Source organism: Lepisosteus oculatus, chromosome 1, assembly GCF_040954835.1.
Source record: "Lepisosteus oculatus isolate fLepOcu1 chromosome 1, fLepOcu1.hap2, whole genome shotgun sequence".
Lineage (NCBI taxonomy): Eukaryota > Metazoa > Chordata > Actinopteri > Semionotiformes > Lepisosteidae > Lepisosteus > Lepisosteus oculatus.
The window spans coordinates 15,306,616-15,331,329 of record NC_090696.1 but is presented as its reverse complement, the minus strand read 5'-3'; the positions used below and the strand labels follow the sequence as shown (position 1 = coordinate 15,331,329).

General features: G+C 49.3%; 1 protein-coding gene and 1 long non-coding RNA gene across 2 annotated transcripts; one reads left to right on the top strand and one right to left on the bottom strand.

Moving 5' to 3' along the window:
* Positions 1 to 773: 773 nt before the first annotated feature.
* Positions 774 to 1,730, bottom strand: LOC138220066 (uncharacterized). The gene is made up of 3 exons (XR_011181604.1): positions 1,655 to 1,730; positions 1,054 to 1,574; positions 774 to 973 (listed from the first exon to the last, which is right to left on the bottom strand). It is a non-coding gene; the product is annotated as an uncharacterized lncRNA (long non-coding RNA).
* An 11,390-nt stretch (positions 1,731 to 13,120) lies between these two features.
* mmp19 (matrix metallopeptidase 19) lies at positions 13,121 to 23,874 on the top strand. The gene is made up of 10 exons (XM_006629319.3): positions 13,121 to 13,536; positions 13,622 to 13,832; positions 16,162 to 16,250; positions 17,233 to 17,363; positions 18,214 to 18,426; positions 19,610 to 19,855; positions 20,377 to 20,514; positions 21,043 to 21,207; positions 21,495 to 21,622; positions 22,228 to 23,874. The coding sequence occupies exons 2-10, from the start codon at positions 13,737 to 13,739 to the stop codon at positions 22,462 to 22,464; spliced, it is 1,443 nt and encodes a 480-aa protein (XP_006629382.2). The 5' UTR covers positions 13,121 to 13,536; positions 13,622 to 13,736; the 3' UTR covers positions 22,465 to 23,874.
* Positions 23,875 to 24,714: the final 840 nt, after the last annotated feature.

Below are 24,714 nucleotides of genomic sequence, written 5' to 3'. Positions count from 1 at the left end.
GCAGAGCACAGGGAGCCTAAGTCCAAGGACCATTTTTTTGGAGTAACGATTTGGCTTCCGTTTCAGCGGAAGTGAGTGAAATTGAATTGTTGGAATAATCTGAAATGGCTTCTTACTATTTACTTACTATCAGTATACTATTGCTGGCATTTTTTTCTTTCTGAAGCACAAATCCTGTTTTCTTTAGAAGATGTAAGATGTGGATGCTATGTGTTCAGCTGCATTGGGCTCTTATACTAAATTATCTGAAATATATTACTTCATGTTGTCAGGGGCTCAAGTTAGCTCCTGTTACCAATGGCCTGCATGCTTCTGTGATCTCCTCATGCACTCCCACCTTCAACCACTAGGTGCCAGTAAAAGATACATATTTAATGCTGTTACTGATCAGAGACTTAACAATGCAGTAATCGGCACACAGTCCTGAAACCGTCCTTTAGTATAACGTGTTAGTCTCTTTGTTCCATACTGCTCTGAATCCCTACTGGAAAACCACCAGGATCATTGTTTCCATGGCTGGAGACGGAGGAAGGAGAATAAAATTGGTACCATGCTGCCACCCTTCCAATCAGTGCATAAACAATAGAGGTGATTAGTGGAATTAATGGAGTGAAGGTCAGGGCTGGAGGGAAGTCAAGGGGCCCTGTGCCCCTCGAAGGCCAGAGATGGCCAACCAAGGGCTTTGGGGGGACATATGAACTTGTGCCTCTTCAGCCAATGACTGACCCAATGAATGTGGTCTTTAGACGATGCATCGGGGTTCGGTTCCAGAAATAGGTCACATGCGATGTCTTTTTTTTCCACATATCGGTGATTAAAATAAACACATCCGTCCACAGGGTTGACTAATTTTATTCTGAAATCCTGAACAGCTGGCTGTCCGTGCCCACAGCTGGGGGGAAGGAAGTTGTGTTATGAGCAAACCTCAGTGTCTTCCTCACCCCTGAGTCGACTCCTTTGTCAGGGAAATGCACTGCAGATAAAATGGACACAGCTGTGATTCGTGTGTGCAGGCAGATCTTGCCTGAAGTTGACTTATTATTATTGTATTACCGTATCCAGGGTGAAGCCAGATGGAAATGCTCAATGCTATTTGTACATCAAGACTGCCGTCCCCCTGTACAGCAATTGATCCACTTTCCACATCTGACCTGGTGAATTCTTCCTGCACAAGGTGTCCACACCTCATCTGACAAGTTCTTCCTGTACAGGTGCCCGTGTCTGATCTGGCGAATTCCTTCTGTACAGGTGTCCATGCCAGACCTGGTGTCCACGCCATAGCTGGTGAATTCCTCCTGTACAGGTGTCCACGCCAGTCCACCGTCCACACAGTCCACGCCTGTCCACCTGTCCATGCCAGACCTGGTGTCCATGCCATAGCTGGTGAATTCCTCCTGTACAGGTGTCCACGCCTGACCTGATGAATTCCTCCTGTACAGGTGTCCACGCCAGTCCACGCCTGTCCACCTGTCCACGCCAGACCTGGTGTCCATGCCATAGCTGGTGAATTCCTCCTGTACAGGTGTCCACGCCTGACCTGGCGAATTCCTCCTGTACAGGTGTCCACGCCAGACCTGGTATACAAAATGACACATGATACATTGTATCTGCCCACCACATCTTGTCCTCCAGACAGAATCCACTTTCAACTGACCTGTGTTTGAGGTGATGCAAAGGTTTTGAAGGAAGGAAGCTCAGGTCCAGCAGTCTGCACCTGGCACAAGTCATGGTAGTTCCCTGGGATAGATCGACAACATCTCCTTCTGCTGTTTTCAGCTTTTAATCAGTAGATGGTTTTACATTACCATTAGAATTACATGATTAACTTGGAGTCTGAAACACTTTATAAAAGCATTACTGTACTTAGAGACTTTAGCTTCTAGGCAACCAGAGGAGCCTCCCAGGCATGACCTTTAACACCCACTGGACAGCAGATCTAAGGGCTCAGGGTGGTTCATTCTGGTGGATTAATGAGGCCGGGAAGCAGGCCAGAGTGCATTTAAAATGAAGACATTAAAAAGCATCATAATGTGCTTTATACAACACCTGCCTTTTTAAAATAGTCCTGTCCCAGCTTTTAGTGCTTAAGAGCCTTCCTGATGACTATGAAAAAGAAGGGCAACCGGCCTGGTCTTAGTCATAATTCTTCACCCACACTTAAGCAGATGCGAAGATTTATCTTTTTGGAAAGGCTTGCAGTTTTTGCTCCTGTTTCGCAAATGCATTGCAGATGTTTTGATCCAGGACCTTTTAAGTAGGACAAAATGGTTTTCTGGCAGAAATGCAGGCCCTGATTCTGCCAGCAAACAGTGTAGCTGGTTGACGAGAGCTTTGTGAGGGAGGTGTTTGGTGGGTTTGTTTTGCATATTCACGATTAAAGATGCCGTATCATATCTTATTGTGAAGAGAACAGCTCAGCGAGCTCAGTTCGCAGGTGGGCTGTTTACGGTTGTGTTTTGTGTGTTGTGGTCTGTGTGTTTGGGTGAGTCAGGGTGCTGCTATCTGCTCCACGAGCACATTCCCCAACTCCAGCACCGCTCTGCGGTGGGGGAGTAGAGGGAGAACTCAGGATACGGCAAGCCTGATGGCTCCCAGCCAGCACAGGAACCCTCTCGATCAGCAGTCCGACAGGCTCCTGTACAGCCGGCAATGCACAGGGACTCCAGATGATGCTCACACTCGCCCAGGACTCACATTGCCCAAGGTGCTGTCCAGTGAACACACGGGGTGTTCAAAATCTTGTGCCAAGGTGAATGAGTGGTATAGTTTGACAACTGCATTGCATGTATTGTGTCACTGCTGTTCTGTGGTGTTTTTCATTGAAGGACTAACTGAATTGCGCCTACTGCTGAGGTACATGTTGCCAGCCACGTATCCGTGCTCAGCAATCTGGCACGGGCAGGAAAGTGCCTGGCTTCCTGTCGACATGAAGTTACAGTTCACCAGCAGCTGGATCTGTGTCAAGAGGGGATCTTCTGTGCTCCTGACGGTTCCAGAATTCCCCCTCGGATGAGTCCCCCAAATAATGAAATGTTTCTGCCAAGACAGCCTGCTCACTAACGAGTGCCGTCCTGCCGATCTCTGGACTCGGAACGCTTCACGCTGCACTCGAAAGGCTCGTGAGTCACGAGAAACTGGGGCACAGTTGTTTCCCTGCTTTCAGATAATTTATTAGGTTTGTTTTTGTATTACTGATGGTCTCCCCCCCCCCCCCTCGATTTCAAAATTCATGACATGCAAGGCACACATGTAGATAACAGACTGGGATTTTCAAGTTTAAAAAAATAGGGTACTGCACAACTGATTTTTACCCTGTTACCCAGCAACCTAAACATTCATTTTAACACATGAATTATTCAGAAACTTTCATGTTGTTGCCTGAAGTGTGTCATGAGTCCTGTCGCAGTCACAGATCCAGATCTGGATAGTGGCCACCCAGACATTAGGGTGAACTGGGGATCCCCTTAGCTGTTGCCTTAAAGGGATTTGAAATCTGCTTATTTTCAATTTTGCAATTAGCCCCATTCATATTGTAGAAGTGAGTTGTTTTTTTCGCTCATGTTCTGAAAAACATAAGACGCAGCCCAATTCAGGCTGTCCTACCCTGGAACAAATGTCTCCTACCTCCAAAACTGGTCTCCTACCCCATACTCAGTCTGCGAGGGCCGCACTGTCCTGTGTCATATGGTGGTGTAATATGTCAGGTGCACTGCTGGGAAAAATGCCTATACAAGTGCAATAATTATTATGGTAATGAAGGTGATGATTTATTTCAACTGATGCTTTCGCTGGGGGCTGATGTAATCTTCATCTGAAACTGGAGAAGAATGCCCAGCTCCAGCAGCAGAGTGAATGAGACTCCACGAACCTTGACCATTCTACCGCAAAGCAGAATTCATGCGAGCAGAAAGGACTCTGAAGTAAAGGCAAACGAAAAGGCTGTGCTGCTACCGACAGCAGCAGAGGGGAAGGAGCCCAAAAGCCAGCTGCAGATGTGGAAACCGAGAGCCCAGATGGTGTGGAGAGCAGTGGAGGTCCTCAGTGCTTTACAACAGGAAGGAGTGAGCGCCCTCAGTCTCTCTTTCCTGTCTAAACCTACGTTGCTAAGTGTGATGGGGTTGTCGTGGTGACTGATGTGCACAAAAGGTGTAAGTGGGGGAGGACATTTGTCCAGAGTTTTTCAAAGACAATACTGGCAGCCATCCAAGGTTAGGGGACTCATCTGATGTAACTGGATGACCTGCTAGGTTTCAACTGGCAACGTTTCCTGGCAAAAGCTCCTCTGCATGTCGTTGACATCACTGCAGTCGGCTCCTCCTCTGCCTCGCGTCTCACTTTCAGGAGCGTGAGTCCTGGCCCATTTCAAGTGCTTATCTTCCTGCACAGGAGTTTGGGAACACTCCGAGCCGTTGCTGGACTGATGGAGCTGAAACCTTCCCACACCCCCTGTGTGAGTGTGCGAGTACTCATCTCAGGGGTTCACAGCCCTGATTCACGAGGGAGAGAGGGGGAGAATTAGGCTGGGAACTCATTTGTTTTCTGACTAATTTGTTCTTGGCCTGGGAATTGACGGCATTATGGAAGGTTTACGTTATCTGATCTCAGCTGACTTCCCAGTAGACCAGCTGTACACTGTCAAGCTCGGAAACTGAGGCAGCTAACCAGAATGTATTTCTATCCAATCTGTAACCATGGATTTACTGTTGAGGTACGTTGTCTCCTAGACTTTTCTGAACTACAGTATGAACAGTAAAACACAAACCATAAATAACATGGAAGAAACAGGAGAGACTTCTTTTTCCAAAGAGCAGTGGGAATCTGGAAATACAGTATCAAACCTGGCACGTTATTGAAGCCGATAGCCAGACTTCTTTCAGGAAACAGATGTGATTGTTGGATCAATTAGCAACTAACATCCAAAGGGTGAGGTGCAGTGTGTGTACGCCTGTGCGTGCGTGTGTATGAACCTGTGTGTGCGTGTGTGCACCTGTGCATGTGTAGTGTGTGTGTGTGCATGCACATGTGTAGCGTATGTGCATGCGTGTGTAGTGTGCATGTGTAGTGTGCATGTGCCTGTGCATATGTGGTTGGGTGTAATGTGTGGTATGCGTGTGTGTGGCATGTGCCTGTGCGTGAGTGAATGTGTGCGTGTGTGTATGTGTGAGTAGCGCATGTGTGGGTAGTGTGTCTGTGTGTGAGGTGTGTGCATGCGTGTGTGATCTGTGTGTGTGTAGTGTGTGCATGTGTGTGTGATGAGTGCGTGTGGTGTGTGTGTGGTGTGTCTATGTGTGTAGTGTGTACGTGTGTGTGTGGTGTCTGTGTGTGTGTGGTGTGTGCGTGTTTGTGTGTAGTGTGTCTGTGTGTGTGGTGTGTTTATGTGTGTAGTGTGTACGTGTGTGTGTGGTGTCCGTGTGTGTGGTGTGTTGTGTGTCTGTGTGTGTGTTAGGTGTGTTTGTGTGTGTGGTGTGTCTATGTGTGTAGTGTGTACATGTCTGTGTGTGTGGTGTCTGTGTGTGTGTAGTATGTCTGTGTGTAGTGTGGGTGTGTGTCTGTGTGTGTGTGGTGTGTCTGTGTGTGTGTACATGTCTGTGTGTGTGGTGTGTGTAGTATGTCTGTGTGTAGTGTGGGTGTGTGTGTGTGTAGTCTGTGTGTGTGTAGTGTGTCTGTGTGTGTGTGGTGTGTCTGTGTGTAGTGTCTGCGTGTGGTGTAAAGTGCCAAACCTGTCAATCTTGCTGCACACCCCTGCAGTCAGCCCACAGCCTCAGGCACAACAACTGGTGCCAGCACATATCCTGGCCTGTCTTCTCTAATGACAGTGATTTGTTAACTGGCATGTTTATGGGAATGTGGGGCTGGCATAGGCACAAGCTACCCTTTTCTCACCTCAGCTGGCACAATCCCTCTATTATGACAAGACAAGTAGCTATCAGCCTCACAGCGAGACCTGCGAGGGCCGAAGCAGGCCGATCTCTCATCTCAGTTTCCAGCTGGGATTTTCCACTCTTCCACTCCAGATATTCCTGTTTCCGGATCAGCAGTGTATCAAGCTGAGCGCAGAAGGGTGGCACAGGAAAACAATCTTCCCTTTTGGGGGGAAGTGGGCAAACTGGGGATCCAGAGTGGGGGCTGGCAAAAGACAGTGGGGGATCATGATATTTCCATGCCAACAAAAAACACCAGATGAAAGTCCGATCGCAGGTGACTGGTCCGTCGCCCAAGACGAGGGCTGTTAGGCAGGTCATGGTCAGGATCAGGGCCAGGTCAGGCAGGGTGATCAGCCCAGGGCAGTGTCCAGTCTGTGTCCAGGAGGTCTGCTCCCTCAAACTGAAAAAGGCCAGGACTCTCAAGACAAGGAAATAGCTCTGCTCTGTGATCAATAAACTCTGTGTAGATGGCTTCATGGCTCTTGATGACAGGTTTAATTAGTAATAAGGCCAATTCCTTCATGTGCCACAGAGGCCTGCAGATGTCCTGCCCAGCTGTGTCTCCCACTGCTCTGCTGGATTGCTGAAGGATCCTGTGAAGTGGCGCAGGGCTTCCTGGCCAGGGTTTTCAACACTATCAATTAAGGGGCAGTGGCAGTGCCCACGCTGCAACAGTGCCCTCTGCCACACTGCAGCAGCTGTCCCAGCTCTTCTCCAACACCAAAGCGCCCCCCTCGCACAATGGCAGCCTTTGTCTGGGCTGGTGTTCACCCACTGGCCAGCTGTGACTGTCAGCGGGCAGGGAGGGGAGTGCCACGCTGTCACTAGGCCCTACAGCTCTTTCACTGGGGGCGCAGCTGAAAAAGGGCCTTTTGATTGGCTCTGTTCTAAACAGCATGTTCACGAAGGGAGCATCATCTCCATCTATCTCAGGGAGTTAAAGACACCACTGCTGAAGGTGCATAGGCTGTATCACCAAATGTCCTGGGATGACAGGCTAAACAACAGACAATAGCCATTCAGTGCATCTAAAAGGCTGCAGGAGCTGCCAAGCCTTTGCATTAACCATGCATGTATCATGACAACCCCTTTGCACCCCACGCTGAAAAGCAGAGTGCACTATGCTTGCGTAAGGTCGCATCTTTCTGGACGGAGGGTTGAGAGGCTTTTGGCTGACTTTGTTTTCTTTCACACAACACATTTCAGAGGGGGAACCTCTTAGATGCGCAACTCTGGATCCACCCCGGGTGCCAAAGGAACAGTCCGTGTCCCTGTCTTGGCACACAGTTACTGACGGAGAGAGACGTGTCCTCAAGCGTAGGTGTGGTGTGTCTCACTGCCAGGGGGGCCGTTATCATTTCTAATCTCATGTATAAATCCTGTTCCAAAATCAAAACAAGTCAAAGGCTTTATGTGATTTTGTTGATGGGGAAGCAATCCAAGATTTTCAAGCACTTCATGAATTGCAAAACTGAAAGAAATCACATTGTTTGCTCACACTGGAGGAAGCAGCTGTATTTGTTCCTGTCACTTATTAGCTATTTGGGCTTCCCAGCACACTGCCCTGTAATGCTTAATTTTAGAAACTATTAGAAATTATTTGGAAAACATTAATCTAAACTGAAAACCACCCGGAAGACAAAATACAAGAGACTGGAGATGGCATTAAGGAATCTCTCAGTGACCGACTGGCATGCAGAATACCTGAAGCTCATTAATCCGTTAGGATTCTTGAAGCTGGTCAGTATATACAGCTGCTAAGTGAATCTGTGTGTGGCTTCTGGTGAGGAGATAAACTTGTGGTTCTCGCCTTCATGCCCAGCAAGCAGTGTCACTGGGGCAAGTCAGCTTTATTGCCGCTCTGCTTAGCAGTGGAGGGAGGCAGCGAGGCTGTCGACTGGAAAGTCTGATGGCTTGGGAAGGTGTGAGGTGTGTCCTGCGGGGGTGCGCTCCGGGGTGTAGCGTCCTGGCAGGCCGGACCGACCAGACAGGATACCGCAGGCCCAGGAGACGTCGGTTTTCTTTTCCGGGACGACGTCCTGGCCAGGGCGCTTACATCTTCTGCACTGGTCAGGGAGATCCTGGGACACGTGGGATGCCCTTTAAGACTGTTGTGATGACCTCCCGGGGTGTTAATAATGATTAAGGATGTGGGCAGGCCTGTGACGTCACTGGAGCAGTGCAGACTCTCGCTGATTGCAACAGACTAGGTTATGTATGTAGGTGTTTGGCTAGCATTTTGAGACAAAGCACTGTGTGAGAGAGACCAAGGTCCACTAGCTGGAGGCAGGAGGGATGTTACAGGGATCAGACCTAACAAACTGCAAAGAGAGCTGTAACTGCTACAGCATGTCAAAAAGAAGTCTCTTCACATGCAATAACTGTATTTGGGACATGGATCTGTGCACAAACAAAGCTGTGGTTTTGTGCAAAGATTCCAAGAGATAAATAAAGCTTTTCTTTATCGCACTGAGGCATTATGAAACAAGTGCTAGGTGATCGTGCTGCACTGCGATCAGGGTTGTATCAAATTCAGACTTAAAGATGGCTTGCTGCTTCACTTTAGCTTCTGTCAGCTGAAAATCCCAGCAGCCAGCTTTCAGAACAACAACAACAACAACGAAAAGAATTTGTCCTCTCCTCCAGGACCGCTCTCTGATTTCAGCTCTTACAGGTATCAAAACACTGTCATTAGCTCCCAAGCTGTGGTGGGTCATTATAGACATTTACCAATCGGGAAACCATAAAACATCACTCTGACAGCTCCGTCCGCACTCCAAACACTAGGCTGGTATCGAAACTGGCAAGAAGGAAGCTTGGGTGGCCTTCTAAAGGGTGCCAGTGCCATGAGGGACAGCCGTAAACAGGCGTGATTTTATCAAAACGCACCAGCAAGCCACCAATTATAGCGCACAGTAAGATACAGCGAGTTGCTTCTGCACAAGCCTGGAGAAAGGTAGATTCTCCCAGCAGTTTGATCATACGTTACTCACGTTACTCTGCCACCCTGAGACCTCCGAGTCCTCAGCTCGGCTAGGTCACGCCCCCTGGCAGAGCCCGTCTCGGGGGGCGTTCGAGGTCGCTTGCCACGAGAGGGGAAAGGCCCTGGTGCAGAGGCTTGGAGGAGCCTGTGTTTTTCCTCGGAGAAAACTATAGGCTGCAGTGCCTCCCCTGCCCCGGTATTTGTTACACGACACCAATGGTTTGGGCCTCCTGCAGATTGCAGCCTGTCATTAACTGCCATCGCGCTGGCAGCCTCGTGGCCTCGCGTGCTGTTCAAGAACTGGAACGAGGTCCGGACATCAGGACGGGGCATTCAGCACCAGGACACAGGCACAGCGGGACAGGACACGGGAGGGACAGGTCACTCTACAGGCACCTGGTCCGACCGCTTGAAGGAAATCAGTCCTGGAGCCTCATTTACCTGTTTTTAAAGGAATCTTCTCGTAATGTGATTTGCAAAACTGCTGCATTTATGCAGTTATGTAGTTATGTAGTTATGCCTTTATATTATAGGACAATGACAGTAGCCTGTGCGTTCTTTCTGAGCGTGCACACACACGTTTCTGAGTGATGTGAAACAAAGGGTCTGTAGGGCTGAGGTGTGAAGGTAGTAGAACATGCCTCGTAATTAATGGGCTGGTTTGGAGATCAGTTTGGGAACTCTACCTTGCAGAAATAACTAGAAAAGCCACGGCCCTACTCCTGTAAACGAGTACTGCGAGGTGCTGCAGCAAACCCAACATAAAGGTGAGCACGCTCAGTGAAACCATGGTGAAAGAGGGGTAGATGTGACAGATTATGAGGTGGATGATGGGAGAGCAAAGCAAGGGTACATCACCTGCAAAGAGAAACCCACAGGAGCAGCCCGAACCTGCGACAGAGCTCTGCCGGTCCTTTGACTGGCTGGCGGTCCGGAGGCCCTGTAGTTACCGCTCTCAGCCTGCAGGAGGTGCAGAAGGCAGCGGTGTCCAGCGGTGGGCTTGACACGGCAGGTTGGACACATGGCGGTTGGCGTCTGTCTCTGCAATGAGGGGGCCGCAGCAGTGAGTCAGGATGAGTCACGGTTCGCGATTCCAAATTGATGGGTGCAGAAGAGGAAAAATAACGGTGGATTCTAAATTTATGATTAGAAAATACATATTGGTACTGTCTGTGAGCCTCCTGGAGCTTCAGGCACTGCTGGGACTGAGGGCTGTCCAGACCCGTAGTTTACAGTGCCTTGCGAAAGTATTCGGCCCCCTTGAACTTTTCAACCTTTTGCCACATTTCAGGCTTCAAACATAAAGATATACATTTTTTATTTTATGTGAAGAATCACCAACAAGTGGGACACAATTGTGAAGTGGAACGAAATCTATTGGATTTTTGAAACTTTTTTAACTAATAAAAAAATGAAAAGTGGGGCGTGCAAAATTATTCGGCCCCCTTGCGTTAATACTTTGTAGAGCCACCTTTTGCTGCGATTACAGCTGCAAGTCGCTTGGGGTATGTCTCTATCAGTTTTGCACATCGAGAGACTGAAATTCTTGCCCATTCTTCCTTGCAAAACAGCTCGAGCTCAGTGAGGTTGGATGGAGAGCGTTTGTGAACAGCAGTTTTCAGCTCTTTCCACAGATTCTCGATTGGATTCAGGTCTGGACTTTGACTTGGCCATTCAAACACCTGGATACGTTTATTTGTGAACCATTCCTTTGTAGATTTTGCTGTATGTTTGGGATCATTGTCTTGTTGGAAGATGAATCTCCGTCCCAGTTTCAGGTCTTTTGCAGACTCCAACAGGTTTTCATCCAGAATGGTCCTGTATTTGGCTGCATCCATCTTCCCCTCAATTTTAACCATCTTCCCTGTCCCTGCTGAAGAAAAGCAGGCCCAAACCATGATGCTGCCACCACCATGTTTGACAGTGGGGATGGTGTGTTGAGGGTGATGAGCTGTGTTGCTTTTACGCCAAACATATCGTTTTGCATTGTGGCCAAAAAGTTCGATTTTGGTTTCATCTGACCAGAGCACCTTCTTCCACATGTTTGGGGTGTCTCCCAGGTGGCTTGTGGCAAACTTTAGACGAGACTTTTTATGGATATCTTTGAGAAATGGCTTTCTTCTTGCCAGTCTTCCATAAAGGCCAGATTTGTGCAGTGTAAGACTGATTGTTGTCCTATGGACAGACTCTCCCACCTCAGCTGTAGTTCTCTGCAGTTCATCCAGAGTGATCATGGGCCTCTTGGCTGCATCTCTGATCAGTCTTCTCCTTGTCTGAGCTGAAAGTTTAGAGGGACGGCCAGGTCTTGGTAGATTTGCAGTGGTCTGATACTCCTTCCATTTCAAGATGATCGCTTGCACAGTGCTCCTTGGGATGTTTGAAGCTTGGGAAATCTTTTTGTATCCAAATCCGGCTTTAAACTTCTCCACAACAGTATTACGGACCTGCCTGGTGTGTTCCTTGGTCTTCATGATGCTCTCTGCGCTTTCAACAGAACCTTGAGACTATCACAGAGCAGGTGCATTTATACAGAGACTTGATTACACACAGGTGGATTCTATTTATCACCATCAGTCATTTAGGACAACATTGGATCATTCAGAGATCCTCGCTGAACTTCTGGAGTGAGTTTGCTGCACTGAAAGTAAAGGGGCCGAATAATTTTGCACGCCCCACTTTTCATTTTTTTATTAGTTAAAAAAGTTTCAAAAATCCAATAGATTTCGTTCCACTTCACAATTGTGTCCCACTTGTTGGTGATTCTTCACATAAAATAAAAAATGTATATCTTTATGTTTGAAGCCTGAAATGTGGCAAAAGGTTGAAAAGTTCAAGGGGGCCGAATACTTTCGCAAGGCACTGTATAATCTTCGCAACGGCGATCACAGTGACGAGGACAGTGGAAGGCTCCTGGAGAGGCGACAAGCAGGGGGACAGAGAGGAGCATGGACTCGTACAGCAGCCGAGAGAACGCTCTGAGGCCAGTCGGCTCCTGCCTGCTTTCTCTCCACACAAAGGCTGCAGTTCGATTGTTTTGAAGCCTCCTCTCTGGTTCCCCGGGGGGGATGGGCAGAGCGAGTCCGGGCCCCGCGGGCTCTGGGTGTGGCCCCGCTGGCTGGACCTCGCTGTGGTCTGGTTGTCGGAGCCGAGGCCGGACACACACCCACCACGTCCGTACTGCCCTCCCGAGCTCTGCGGCACAGTGGGCCCCTGGGACGGGTAAAAAAAAGACCCTTCTCCAGCGCGAATAAAACTTAGAAAGCATGAGGTCACAGTTTACTCTGTTTGTTTTATAGCTGAGGCTTATGATTTAGTCCTTGAACATTAATTTCACATCTTATCATTCCCTGCATGTTTTATAAATTACGTCTTGGCATTAGTGCAGAGAGTCTGACCCCAAAGTGGTTCACATAGACGCGGGACGGGCCCAGTTCATCCACCCCCTCCTGGGCGACACTGCACAGCGGGTCAGGGGCAGGAGGGCGAAACTGCTGCACCAGGGGAGTTGTGGGGGAAGTGCAGGGAGGCCGGACTGGGCAAGGCCAGAGTGGCACTGAGCCAGGACACCAGGGTAAGCGGCCTTTCTCTTACAAACAGCGCCCTGGGATGTGTAATGCCCAAGCAGTCAGGACCTCAGTGCAATATCCCATCTGAAGGATGGCACTCCTACTGCACACTGTCCCCATTCACCATGCTGGAGCATTGGTCTAAAGGAAGAGCACCACCTACTGGTGCACCCCCACCAGCTGCAGCAGCAACCTGGCTTTCTACCACAGTGCACAGCCCCCAGAAAAAGAGAAAGCTGACATTAATTGTGGGGGAAATGGACAGAGAACCAGGCCCAGTGTCATATCATACCTGCTGTTCTTAAGAAGCAGGACGCGCGTTTCCTTGTCCGCTGGCCAGGAGTGACGGTGCTTGGACACTATTGGGCTATTCGTGTGTGGGACATTTACACCATCCTTAACCGATTAAATCAAGTCTTGTGTACATTTTATACAACCTCAAGCGGATACAAAACAATTCTAATTGATTTTCAAGGTCTCCGAACGTCAGCAACTCTCCAAACCGCAGACTAGTTGCAATGACATTTTATTGCGACTTTTTTTTTTGGTAAAATAAAGCGCGTCTCAACAAATGGGACATTTTTGGGGGGTCGATTAACTTTTATTGACGTAAATCGGGTACGATAAACCAAAGCGAGGAAGAGTTTACTCACTTTCAGAGGTTACTCACCCGAAGTGACAAAAAATCGAGTAACGCGACCAACGGATGGTCTAAAAGAATCTGTTTCCCGCCTTAAATTCTGGGTATTGAGATTATCCTGACAGGCACGGTTTTACTGCTGCCGAGGCAGGGCTCCGTGGGGGAAGCAGGCAATGACTGAACTGTGGTGAAGGATGGGTTTAGTTTATAGAGCCTCCCTTTTGAACCGGCTCCAGACCGCATTCCTTTGGGGTGGATCACCGCGGGCTGGAGCTGGCGCTGTGAGTCACAGCGCCGGGCCGGTATAAACTCCCGGAGACAGCCCGGCTTCAGGACCAGGGCACCCCGGAGACGAGGGGAAGAGGGACGTGTGGAGCGGGCTCACGACATAAACAAAACGCCCCCAGGAAAAACGCTCGGCACGTATGTAGTTTTTCTTTTCTTGTTCTTGTGCACAGAAAAGCGTGGTTTTGCTTGTTCGGTTGGAAACGGCGGTCGTCCTGCGCAGAGAGTGCAGAAAGCGCCGGTACTGACCGCTCTCGGCTGACCCTGCCAAAGCCAGCTGGAGGAGGAGGACACAGCCTGCTCGACAGTCCCCTGCTCGCACCGAGGACACCCCGAGAATGCTCTCCCTGCGCCCGCTGCTCCTGCTGTCCACCGTCGCCCTGTCGGCGCTGTCCTCGGTCATGGACCGGAGAAACGAGTACACCGAGGCCACGGTAAGAGCACCGACCGGACCGCATTGTCTGGGGCTTTCAACGGTAGAGGAGAGGGTAACTGTCTCTCTGTGGGACCCCCAAAAACAACGGGGGAAAGCCACCATCTCCTGTACCCCAAGTATGGTTGACTATTAACGCTGTATCTTTAAAGGCGTTTTTAAACCTTTGTTTTCCGTTGAAGTACATTTTTGCAGTAATATAAAGAAGAAGAATTGTTTTGTTGTTGTTGTTAATGAGAAAAAAATACAGGTTACATTTCTGTGTCTCCAAAGGCCTTTTAATGGGAGTACCGAGGTTTGTGCCCCATCACGGAGCAGAGTAGTACCGAGCCTGTTAAGGAGGGCTCTGTTCTGGGCTTGTCGTCTGCCTAGATTATGCGACCAAACATTTGGCTTGCCTTTAGTATCCCAAACCCCCACATACAGTGCTTGTACTCTAGACTGGTCACTTTGATAGCTGTTCTGCAAAGAATTACAAAGGTGGTGTCATTATAAGATAAGACTAAGAAGTGCCCGGCCACCAAAACATCAGTGTTTATTTTGTAAGAGAGTCTTTTCATGACCTTAAACGGTACTATATGCTATCTGATCCAGCTCAAGGCAGACCAAGACACTAACCTACGATTTCTGCAATTTGTGCCACAAATAGTCACCATGTCTGTACAGTAGAATGGATCTGTGCACCCCAAAAATGTACCGCAGCACCCAGACACAAACTGCACTGCTGTGGTCTGAGCTGGCTGCTGCTGGCAAAGTATTATCTGGGGAATGGGTTAGGTCTTAATGAAGGGGCGAGAGAGAGCGATGGGTAGAGTAGAGGAGTTTACCGCCAAATGTATGCGTACTGTACATTGGAAAATCTCAAACACAAACACAGTACAGCAGACAACATCACACAGTGCGGTCAGTACATTACAAACATAATAAATAATAACAACAGGAACAATAGATATGTAGTAGAAAATAGACATGGTAGACCATGCCCATGCGAAAGTGCCTAGTGCAGATGTGTTCTGAGTCTGAGGCACGGCAGTAGCTGTTGAGGATGAGCAACGTAGTGGGATAGAAGCTTCTTGAGTCTAGTGGTCCTGGATGAATTGTGTAGAGATTATTCCCTCCTCAGTATTGTGAGGATTGAGCCAGGGGGGTCTGCTGCAAGGGTGTAAATGTTGGGGGAGGGGTGTGTGAGAGAGGAAGACCTGGGTGCGAGGCTTACTCACGTAGGCGGGCAGAAGTGGGAGAGATTGGGATCCACCCTCCCTCCCGAAACTGTCTTTCGAAACCGCGCTCGCTTACAAGTGGTTGTGTCGTGCTGTTTGTGTCTCAGGGCTGACCCAGAAGTCTCCTACCTGCTCCCAGGGGGCCTCCCTGCCGCCGTTAATAACAGTCCTGTCTGCACAAGCCCAGTTTTGTTTTTGCCTTGACATGCACAGCACTTGTGTGCCAGAAAAATGGACACACTCACGCTCACAATTCCGATAGCGGATAGACCTCTCCTCCGGCTCTCCCACAGCTGCTGCGCAGCTGATCTGTTTTAGGAAATTCCATCTCCTTACAGAGTCAGGGAATGTCAAGCTCACGCAACACGTAGGGGCCTAAACACCTTCAGTCCAGGAGACATAGACTAAATCTGATCCCAGTGTATGAAAACCTCCTTGGTTTAATAAACAAGGTCACCCCAGGGTCTTCAGATTCTGAGGCAATAGAAGGAGAAGGACAAGTGGTATTTAGAAGCATCACAAGTGGTAATTAGGAGGTAATTTATTGAGGAGCTAGAATAGGAAACACGTCTTTACACAAAGGGTTGTGGGTGTCTGGGAAAGGCTTCCCAGCAGAGTGGTCACAGCCCAAGATGCAGTGGGAAGAAGTGCTGGGCTCCTTCAAGACGCAGCTGGATGAAATCTTAATTTAGCTCAACGAACCAAATGAGCAAAGATGGGCCCAATGGCCTCCTCTCGTTTGTTTGAGCTCTTATGCTCTAATGCTCCTGAAATCCATCGAATTGGGTTTAATTACCACTCTCTCTGATCCCCGGCGTCCACCTATTGCTGTCTGTAATTTCCAGTGATTCCAGTCTGTGCCTGTGTGCCTGTGTGTGAGCCCTGTGATGGACTGACGTCCTGTCCGAGCTGCAGGCCTCTCTTGCTCCCTTTGCCTCTGTGACAAGCTGTGGGCTCCCATGGGCCTTGCAAGGAATATGCCACTTTCTGGATCGAGGGGTGGGGCCCCTGTAGGTTTATATCAGAAAAAATAAGAACGCCTGTTATTTACTGCTACTTTTAAAGCCACGTGCTTTCTGTCTGTCTATCTGTCTGTCTGTTAATCCGCAGGACTACCTGAAGCAGTACGGCTACCTCAGCACCCCTCTGGACCCGCAGGCCTCGGGCTTCCAGCCGGAGGAGATAGAGGAGGCCCTCAGGTAACGAAGCTGTGAGCTCCAGGGCATCAGAGCTCTGCCTGCAAAGCGCACCCAGAGAGTGAGGCCTGCCCACTAGGGAGCCCCCACCCACTCCACACCTGGACCCTGTGCTAACGCCAGTGACCTGTCCATCAGGGAATCCCCACAGTGACGCACACTTTGCTGAACGCTGCCTGGGTTGGCTGGCAGGGGGTCATTCAGGGACCCCTGGTGCCCTCTGGGTGCCGGCGAGCTGGCAGTAATGTCCGTGAGAGACGTGCCGCACCACCCGTCGGTGCTCACTGTCCTGCAGGGCGGCGCTGTTGCACGGGCAGGGGAGTGTGGGCTCTCCCCACACAGGGCAGATTCGATGCTAAGGACCACCAGCTTGGGTGGGTGACAGATAGAAGAAGAGTTAGTGTGTCCAGTTCTTTAAATTAATATTTGCCTCAATGGGCTTTTTAAAGTATTTGAGGCTTTGTGCATGATTATCTCAGAGCTGATTACTGGCCTCACAGGAGCTGTTATTACCTGGACTCTCTGTTAATAAGTTCAGAAGTCAAAGGCAGTTTATTATAATAATAATAATGATAAGTAGTAGTTCAGGTGGGCAGCTGCGTCAGCATGCGTAGGCTGCAAAAGAACAAGTAAAGGTTTATTCTCTGCTGAAAAGAGAAGAAAGAAAACACAATGTTTCAGCCTTAGAGCCTTCTTCAGGTGTGTAATAATGGTAGTAATAATATTATTAATAATAATAATAATAATAATAATAATTATTATTATTATTATTATTATTATTAGATGGATACATGCCTGTCAAACAATGAGCAGAAGGACCCAAGCACAAGAACTGTCCGAAATAAGAGTGACTCCTGAGTAACAGCAGCCTGCCAGTGCAGGATTGTGAAGACCGGAGCCGGAGGGCTAGAGAGAGAAGAGATAACGTCTCTCCACCGCCAGCAGGCCCCTGTCTGACTTTCCTGTGCCCCTCCTGCCCCTGCAGGGTCTTTCAGAGGGTGACTCAGCTGCCCGTGACCGGGACGATAGACAAGGCCACTCTGGCCATGATGAGGCGGCCGCGCTGCGGGATCGAGGACCCCTTCAACCAGAAGACCTTTAAATACCGCCTGCTGGGTGAGCGCCGGGCCCATGTTGGGCTGACCTGCATGAGCATGGGGGGGTGGTTCTGACCCAATACAGGACATGCTGGGCCAGGGATACTCGCCCGCCACACTGACAGAACCCCACTTCAGTATCGAAATACCCACAACTAAACTACTGCATTAGAGGGAACAGAGTGATTGTCATCACTAAGCAATAGTGTGCCTGCTTCCACGATTCAGTGCTCTAATACCAGTGGGCGATATGTTAGGACTCGGGAATGAAATGGAAGGTTTTACATGTAAAATAATGGGAATTTGTTTTTCGTTTTACAATTGTGTACCTTTCAAGGAACAAATTAAGTTTGGGAACTGAGGGTTAGGTGTACAGCGAGTGGCAGCAAGGATAGACCAGCCATCTTCATTTCGGGCTTTCCATAAATTAGAATAAATTAGACTTTTAAACCTCTGCCTGTATTAAGACCTGAAACACTTATACACCACCACAGTACTCACAAGCTTACTGCTGGCTGCAGTGTGGCAAAGTGGTCAAGTCTCTAGACCTGTAATAAGAGGGTTGTAGGTTCAATTCCAGAGTGGGGGCACAGCTGTCCCATTTCATTAGGTGCTTCCATCAGATTGATCCAGTTCAAAGCCCTGTGAATAGGTACAGACTGAAGTTGCTGTAGTTAAAATGATTATCGTGTATATGTATATATTAATATCTGTTATGATGATAATGTAGACCCAGTGTTTTTCTAGGACTGTAGGAGAGGGTCTGTATGTCCAGCTGGGTTAGGTGTGATGGTGATTGGTACCATGACCCCATGACTGTGCGCTCACCTGCAGCAGGCGGGTGTCACAGTGTCCGTTCTGGGCGGCAGGGCGCTGGCGCAAGAAGAACCTGACCTACCGCATCCACAACCACACCCCTGACCTGGGACTGGCCGAGACCAGAGCCGCCATCCAATCGGCCTTCCACTACTGGAGCGAGGTGGCGCCCTTGACCTTCCAGGAGGTGACGGGGGGGCGGGCCGACATCAAGATCTCCTTCCACAGGAGGAGCCACGCCTGCTCCGTGGCCTTCGACGGGCCAGGTGAGTCCCGGAGATTCCCAGCAGAACTGAGGAAAAGCTGAGAACTGCAGGCCACGTGTTCGCAGTGTAGCTGTGTCACATCTGTGTGTTTATTGCTCTGTACTACCCGTTGTATGTTGTTGTGCATGATGGGCGGCTGTGACTGTAATTATTATTTACTGCTTTGTAATGTGCACATTGTGTGGTGTTTTCTATTGTACTACTACTAATAGACTTTATTTTTGTATGGGACCTTAAAGGTGGCTTCCCAAAGCGCTTTACAGAACGACAACAAAAAAAGGCAAAAAATACACAAGATATATACAATGAAAATACACAATGAAAGGCGATAGTAGATGGGGGGTACGGAATAAAATAGTAGCAAAAGTGTAAATAACAGAACCAGTTAAGGACAGGCCCTTCTAAAGAAGAAGGTTCTGAGTCTGGATTTGAAAGAGCTGGGGAAAGGTGACTCTCTGATATCCTTGGGGATAGATTTCCAGAGCTTTGGGGTGCAGCAGGAGAAGGCCCTGTCATCCACGGAGTGTAGATGGGTTTGAGGAACAGACAGGGGACCAGAATTAGAAGAGAGAAGGTTGTGAGGTGGGGAGTAGGACGATAGTAGCTCAGACAGGTATGGAGGTGCCAAGCCATGCAGAGAGCCTTACAGGTGTGCATGAGCTTTTTGAAGTTGACACAAAACCTGACAGGAAGCCACTGCAAAGAATCCAGGATAGGAGTACTGTGATCACTTGCACTAGACCTGGTCAGGATTCTGGTTGCCGAATCATGGACATCCTTAATTTTGTTAAATTGTGTGTACATCCTGAGAAAACAGCATTACATACGAATACGAATCCGAATCCCAGTCTACATGTACATTCGGCAAACAAGCTCCTCTCTCTTTCTCAATACAGAACCCTCCAAAATAGCAAAAGTGTTGATTGTACAAACTCTGGTTGTGATCATTAATTTTTGGTTTGGTATTTTTGGATTATCCTGTAAAATACAGTGACCCCCAGAGGTTTCCTCACATGTGCCCCAGCAGATTAATAAACTGACACCCCTTTACCAGGGGGTGAATGTAAGGTTGCCACAACATAATGCAAAGTCAGCTCGACTAGAAGTGCTGGCTGAGTGTAAACCGGCCCATCAGCAGTGGCACATAAGAGCCCGTGTCACTGTAATGATACTGTCTCTGCAGGACGGGTGCTCGCCCACGCGGATGTCCCAGAGTCCGGCATCGTCCACTTCGATGAAGATGAGTACTGGACCGAGGGGACGTCCCGTGGCGCCAACCTGCGCATCATCGCGGCCCACGAGATTGGGCACGCCCTGGGCCTGGGTCACTCGCAGTACCCCAGTGCTCTCATGGGCCCCGTCTACAATGGGTACAAATCCAACTTCCGGCTGCACCCTGACGATGTCCGTGCCATCCAGGCTCTGTACGGTGAGTACTTGCCACCCTGCCTCTGCCCGTCTCTGTGTGCTCCTTCTCGACAGCGCGTCTCCCTGCCTCTGCCCGTCTGTGGGTGCTCCCTTTTGAGAGTACGCCGCCCTGCCTCTGCCCGTCTCTGTGTGCTCCCTCTTGAGAGTGTGGCATCCCGCCTCTGCCCATCTGTGGGTGCTCCCTCTCATCCTTTTTCACCGCCACCCCGACCCTGTAGCACCAGCTCCCTGGCTTTTCTGCTTCTGCGCTGTTTCCTGCTTGTCTAAACTCTTCTACACTAAAGTGCAGGATAAAAGCCCCTGTAGAGGGGTGAAGGGTGTCAGAACTAAAGCCTCTGGGCAAATCTGTTACCTTTTATTCACGATAAAGGAAAATTCCTCGGTAAATGACTCAATTCACACAAATGGATCCCAGATGCCTGACCGCCGAGGCTTCAGAAGTGTTGCCCAAAGTTTTGGCCCATGCGCGTTTGTAAAGCATGGTGGCTCTCTGCGTCTAATTCACTGCCCTCCCTGTCCCAGGGAAGCGTGTGCCCAGCGTGCCCAGCGTGCCCAGCGAGCCTCAGGCGCCAGCCCCCTCGGTGCCCCCCGCTGTCGTCCCGGATGAGCAGGGCGACGTGCCAGACCCCTGCACTGCTGATCTGGATGCCATCATGCTGGGTATGTGGTTTGAGATTGAGAATGGCACTGCCCAGCACCTGTGTTTCCGCTGTGGTATTACTTTCATCATACCCCCCCATGGTGCGCGGAAAAGGCTGAGCAACTCTCAAACATTCCTGTTTGAGCCCATTCCGGCCTTTCAGCAGATGTTCAGTTACCGGCCTGATTGAGCTCCGTGGAGTTGGCCCCCCTACAAACAGCACAAACAATGAAACCCACTGCATTCATTCGTGCTCTTTGTGCTGCTTTCAAACCAGAGCTGTAGCTTTATTTTTGAGGTGTGACATCACTCAGTCCCCCTACAACAGCGCCCTGCCCGTGATCCTTGTGCTCCAGGTTGATCTCAGCGGAGGCCCCGTCTGTGATCCCTGTGCTCTGGTGTATCTCAGCAGAGCCTCTGCCCGTGATCCTCCACACTTTCCTCCAGTGTGATCTCGGCAGTGGCCCAGTCTGCGAACCCTGTACTCTGGTGTGATCTCAGCAGCATTAGATTCCTGATCAATGGCTCTCCCTCTCCTGCTGCTCCAGGGCCCTACAGGAAGACGTATGCGTTCAGCGGACAGTACATGTGGACGGTATCTGACCTGGGACACAACAGGCCCATGAAGATCAGCCTGCTGTGGAAGAGCCTCCCAGGGAACCTTGATGCTGCCGTGCACTCTCAGCGGACCAACAAGACGTACTTCTTAAAAGGTACGTATCTGTTGAGCCGGAGTAACGGACGTGTGTCTGTCTTGGGAACCCAAGGTATTATGGGTAATAACACTCAGCAGCGGCAAGTTGCGCTTTTAGGAGATTAAGACAATAACTGGTCCCAAGAGCCAGTGGTGACCTCCCAGTTGTAGAAGTCTCATGTCTTGGTGGTGTCTATATCCTTATATAACATTATAACATTACTTTATTAACCCTTTTACAATTTCTTGCATTAGGAATTATCTTTTTGCATAAATATATCTCTGCTCCTGCGTCATTTCTTTCAGGGGACAAGGTCTGGAGATACACCGGCTTCCGCCTGGACTACGGCTACCCAAAACCTCTCACTCGCATTCCCCCCAACATCGACGCTGCCCTCTACTGGGACGTCAACCAGAAGATCTTCTTCTTCAAGGTGAGAGTCAACCTGGTTTACAGATCTGCCTGGGACACCGGCAGTGCTCTGTGGGGCAGTTCAATAGAGCCATAGAATTGAAAAATATCCAAAAGCAAATCCGACCATGAGATTAAAAAGGAGAGGGCGGCATTCAGCCCATGAGGCCCAGTTAGTGCCGAATTGCTTGGCTCCCAGTACCATCCAAAACTTCACCTGGTCTGAGTGTGCCATACTCTGAAAAGTTAAATCACGTTTCTAAACTTAAACACAAACCCAGGCAAGCAATCTCATCTGGTTATTTCCTATGAGGTTCTGGGAACAGCTGCTTCCGCATTTGGCTGCGTAGTTTCATCCAGCCCCCACAACCCTATATAAACACGCCTCCCGTTTCCAGCACCACAGACACCCGCCTGCAGATGAACCCTTCTTGTGGGCATGGGCCCTCATTACAGTGCCGACCTTGCAAGTCCTTTAGCTCGAGGTTCTTGGTACCTTTTAGGTATTTAAGTAGTCGAGTGAAGAGGTCCAGTTCCTCCTGCTGGGGGAGAGGCGCGCAGCACTCCCGATTTCAGTATGGACGTGTCAGTGATAACTCGAACTCCTCCCCCGTCCTCTTGCTCCAGGGCGACGGCTACTGGCAGTGGGACGAGCTGGTGTACAATGACCTCAGCGTGTACCCCAAACCCATCTCCCAGCTCTTCACCGGGGTGCCCTCGCACCCTGGCTCCGCCTTCACCTGGACCAACGGCAAGATCTACTTCTTCAAGGGGGACCGGTACTGGCGCGTGAACGAGCAGCTCCGGGCCGAGCGGGGGTACCCACAGAGCAAGAGGGAGCGCTGGATGCAGTGTCACAAGTAGACCGGTAACCCCCCCACCCCACCCCCATCGTCTACACAGTGTGCATGGTGCAGAACTTTGTCTACTCGGCCGCAGCCACAGGGATGGCCAGAACAGCCGTGAACAAATCAGACGCCAGCGCAGTGTGCCAAGAGAACCGCCCTCTTCATTCCCCTCGACATGCTTATGCACATCTTGTCAATCTGGGATTGTAGTGTCATTAACAAAACGTATCGCCGCAGGAACAAGAAGGGGTTATGTCACGAACACATCTGGAACCGATTTCTGATCGCACGTATATCATCTGATGGGTCATTAGGGCTAAGTGCCCTTTTCCTCCTTAAAAAGTATGTAGCATCTTCAATGCCCAAACCGCAGAGAGTCAGGACAGGGACAGTAGCAGTGTCCCTGTGCTTCCACACAGCTGGGGATTGGGCTGGCTTGAAGGAGAGAGAGAGAGAGACACCTGGTGATCTGGTTATCACTTTGCACACCATAGCAGGAACTATGGTGCTAATCCCAGCTGTCCATTAGTCACATCCCACATTATATAGTGTTAAAATAAGATTAGGTTGGGATAAGGCCCCAAACCATCCTAGCCTGACCAGTTACGACTATTCACTTAATCAATGATGGTTACCAGTTTAGATGCTTAAAAGGTGCAGATTTCAAGTTGCACTACACATAAACATTAAATAAATTAAAATCAGCACAACCCAAAAGTGACAGAATTCCACCAGAGCAGTAGTGCTCCAATATGTCTCGAATAGAAGCGTCTTTAAATGGGAAGTAGGGAACTACTGCCACCCAATGGTACATAGTGGTATCGACTGGAATTTACCAATTGAAGTTGAAGAAACGGGTTGTGTGGTGGTTCTGTGGCTAAGGATCTGCGCCTGTGGCTGGAAGGTTGTCGGTTCGTATCCCGCGGCCGGCAGAGGAATCCTTCTCTGTTGGGCCCCTGAGCAAGACCCTTAACCCCAGCTGCTCCAGGGATGCTGTATAAATGACTGACCCTGTGCTCTGACCCAAGTTTCTCTCCCTGTCTGTGTCTCTTGGAGAGCAAGCTATGTGAAAAGACAAATTCCTAATACAAGAAATTGTGTATGGCCAATAAAGTGATCTTATCAGTAGAGCTGTGTCGTGGGGTGGGGGTGTGTGTGACCCATGAGGACTTGTCCATTCCTCACGTTGCCCAGAGCTGCTGTTGCCCCTTGCTTTGAGGAACCGCAGGGAAGGGATGGGTGCCTCGTTAGCTTCACACGTTCGTTAAAACCAGGCAATAGTTTTCTCAGCACCTGACAGCATCAACTGGCTGCAGATTTTCTTTGGCCTAGTTAATGTTGAAGTTTCCATGTCCTGGGTTTCCTTCAAGTCATGATCCCATTTATTAGTTTTATGAGTATCAATGCTAATAGCAATAATAAAACTTAATAAAACTCTCCTTTTCCATGACTCGGGCTAAAGCGCTTTAGACCGTCTGCAGCTCCTGTGGAGTATTCATTTCTTATTCCTCATTGTATCAAGTGACCTTATGATGTACATAGACTTTGTGTAATTGACAAGTGATGTCATCAATGTACATTGTGATGGCAGTAGCAAATGGGCGATGATGTCATCAATCCCAGGGTAGCAGTTACTGGATAATTGCCAAGTAAGGATTTTTGTTTTCTCTGGAAACCAGACCTTTTCACTTTTGATAATATAACTAATAAAAAAACTTTTAAAAAGCGTGTGTTCGGAATCCACTGTATGACTTGGCTTTTCTCTACAGGTATGTGAACGCTGTTTCAGAGCTGGACTCAAGAAAGCACTTTACACAGAGAACAGAGTGATGAAGCCAGTTCATAGATGAGGATTATTAGGAGGCGCTTAATTTAAAAATGCCAGGGGGAAATTTGGCCAGGACACCGGGGCAAGACTACTACTCTTTTCATGAAATGGGTTGAGATTTCTAATGACCACAGAGAGTCAGGACCACAGTTTTACATCTCATGCGAAGGACGGCACCTTTTTTTTAGTAAAGTGTTCCCGTCACTATACCGGGGCATTAGGACCCACACAGACTGCAGGGTGAGCGCCCCCTGCTGGCCCCACTAACACCTCTTTCAGCAGCAACCTTAGTTTTTCCCAGGAGGTCTCCCATCCAGGTTCTGGCCAGGCTCACGCTGCTGAGCTGCAGTGGGGTTGACAGTTTTGAGCTGCAGGGTGATATGGCTGCTGGCAAATTGAAATGAAACTTGATTCTAAAAAAACGCTCTGAGCTTCATG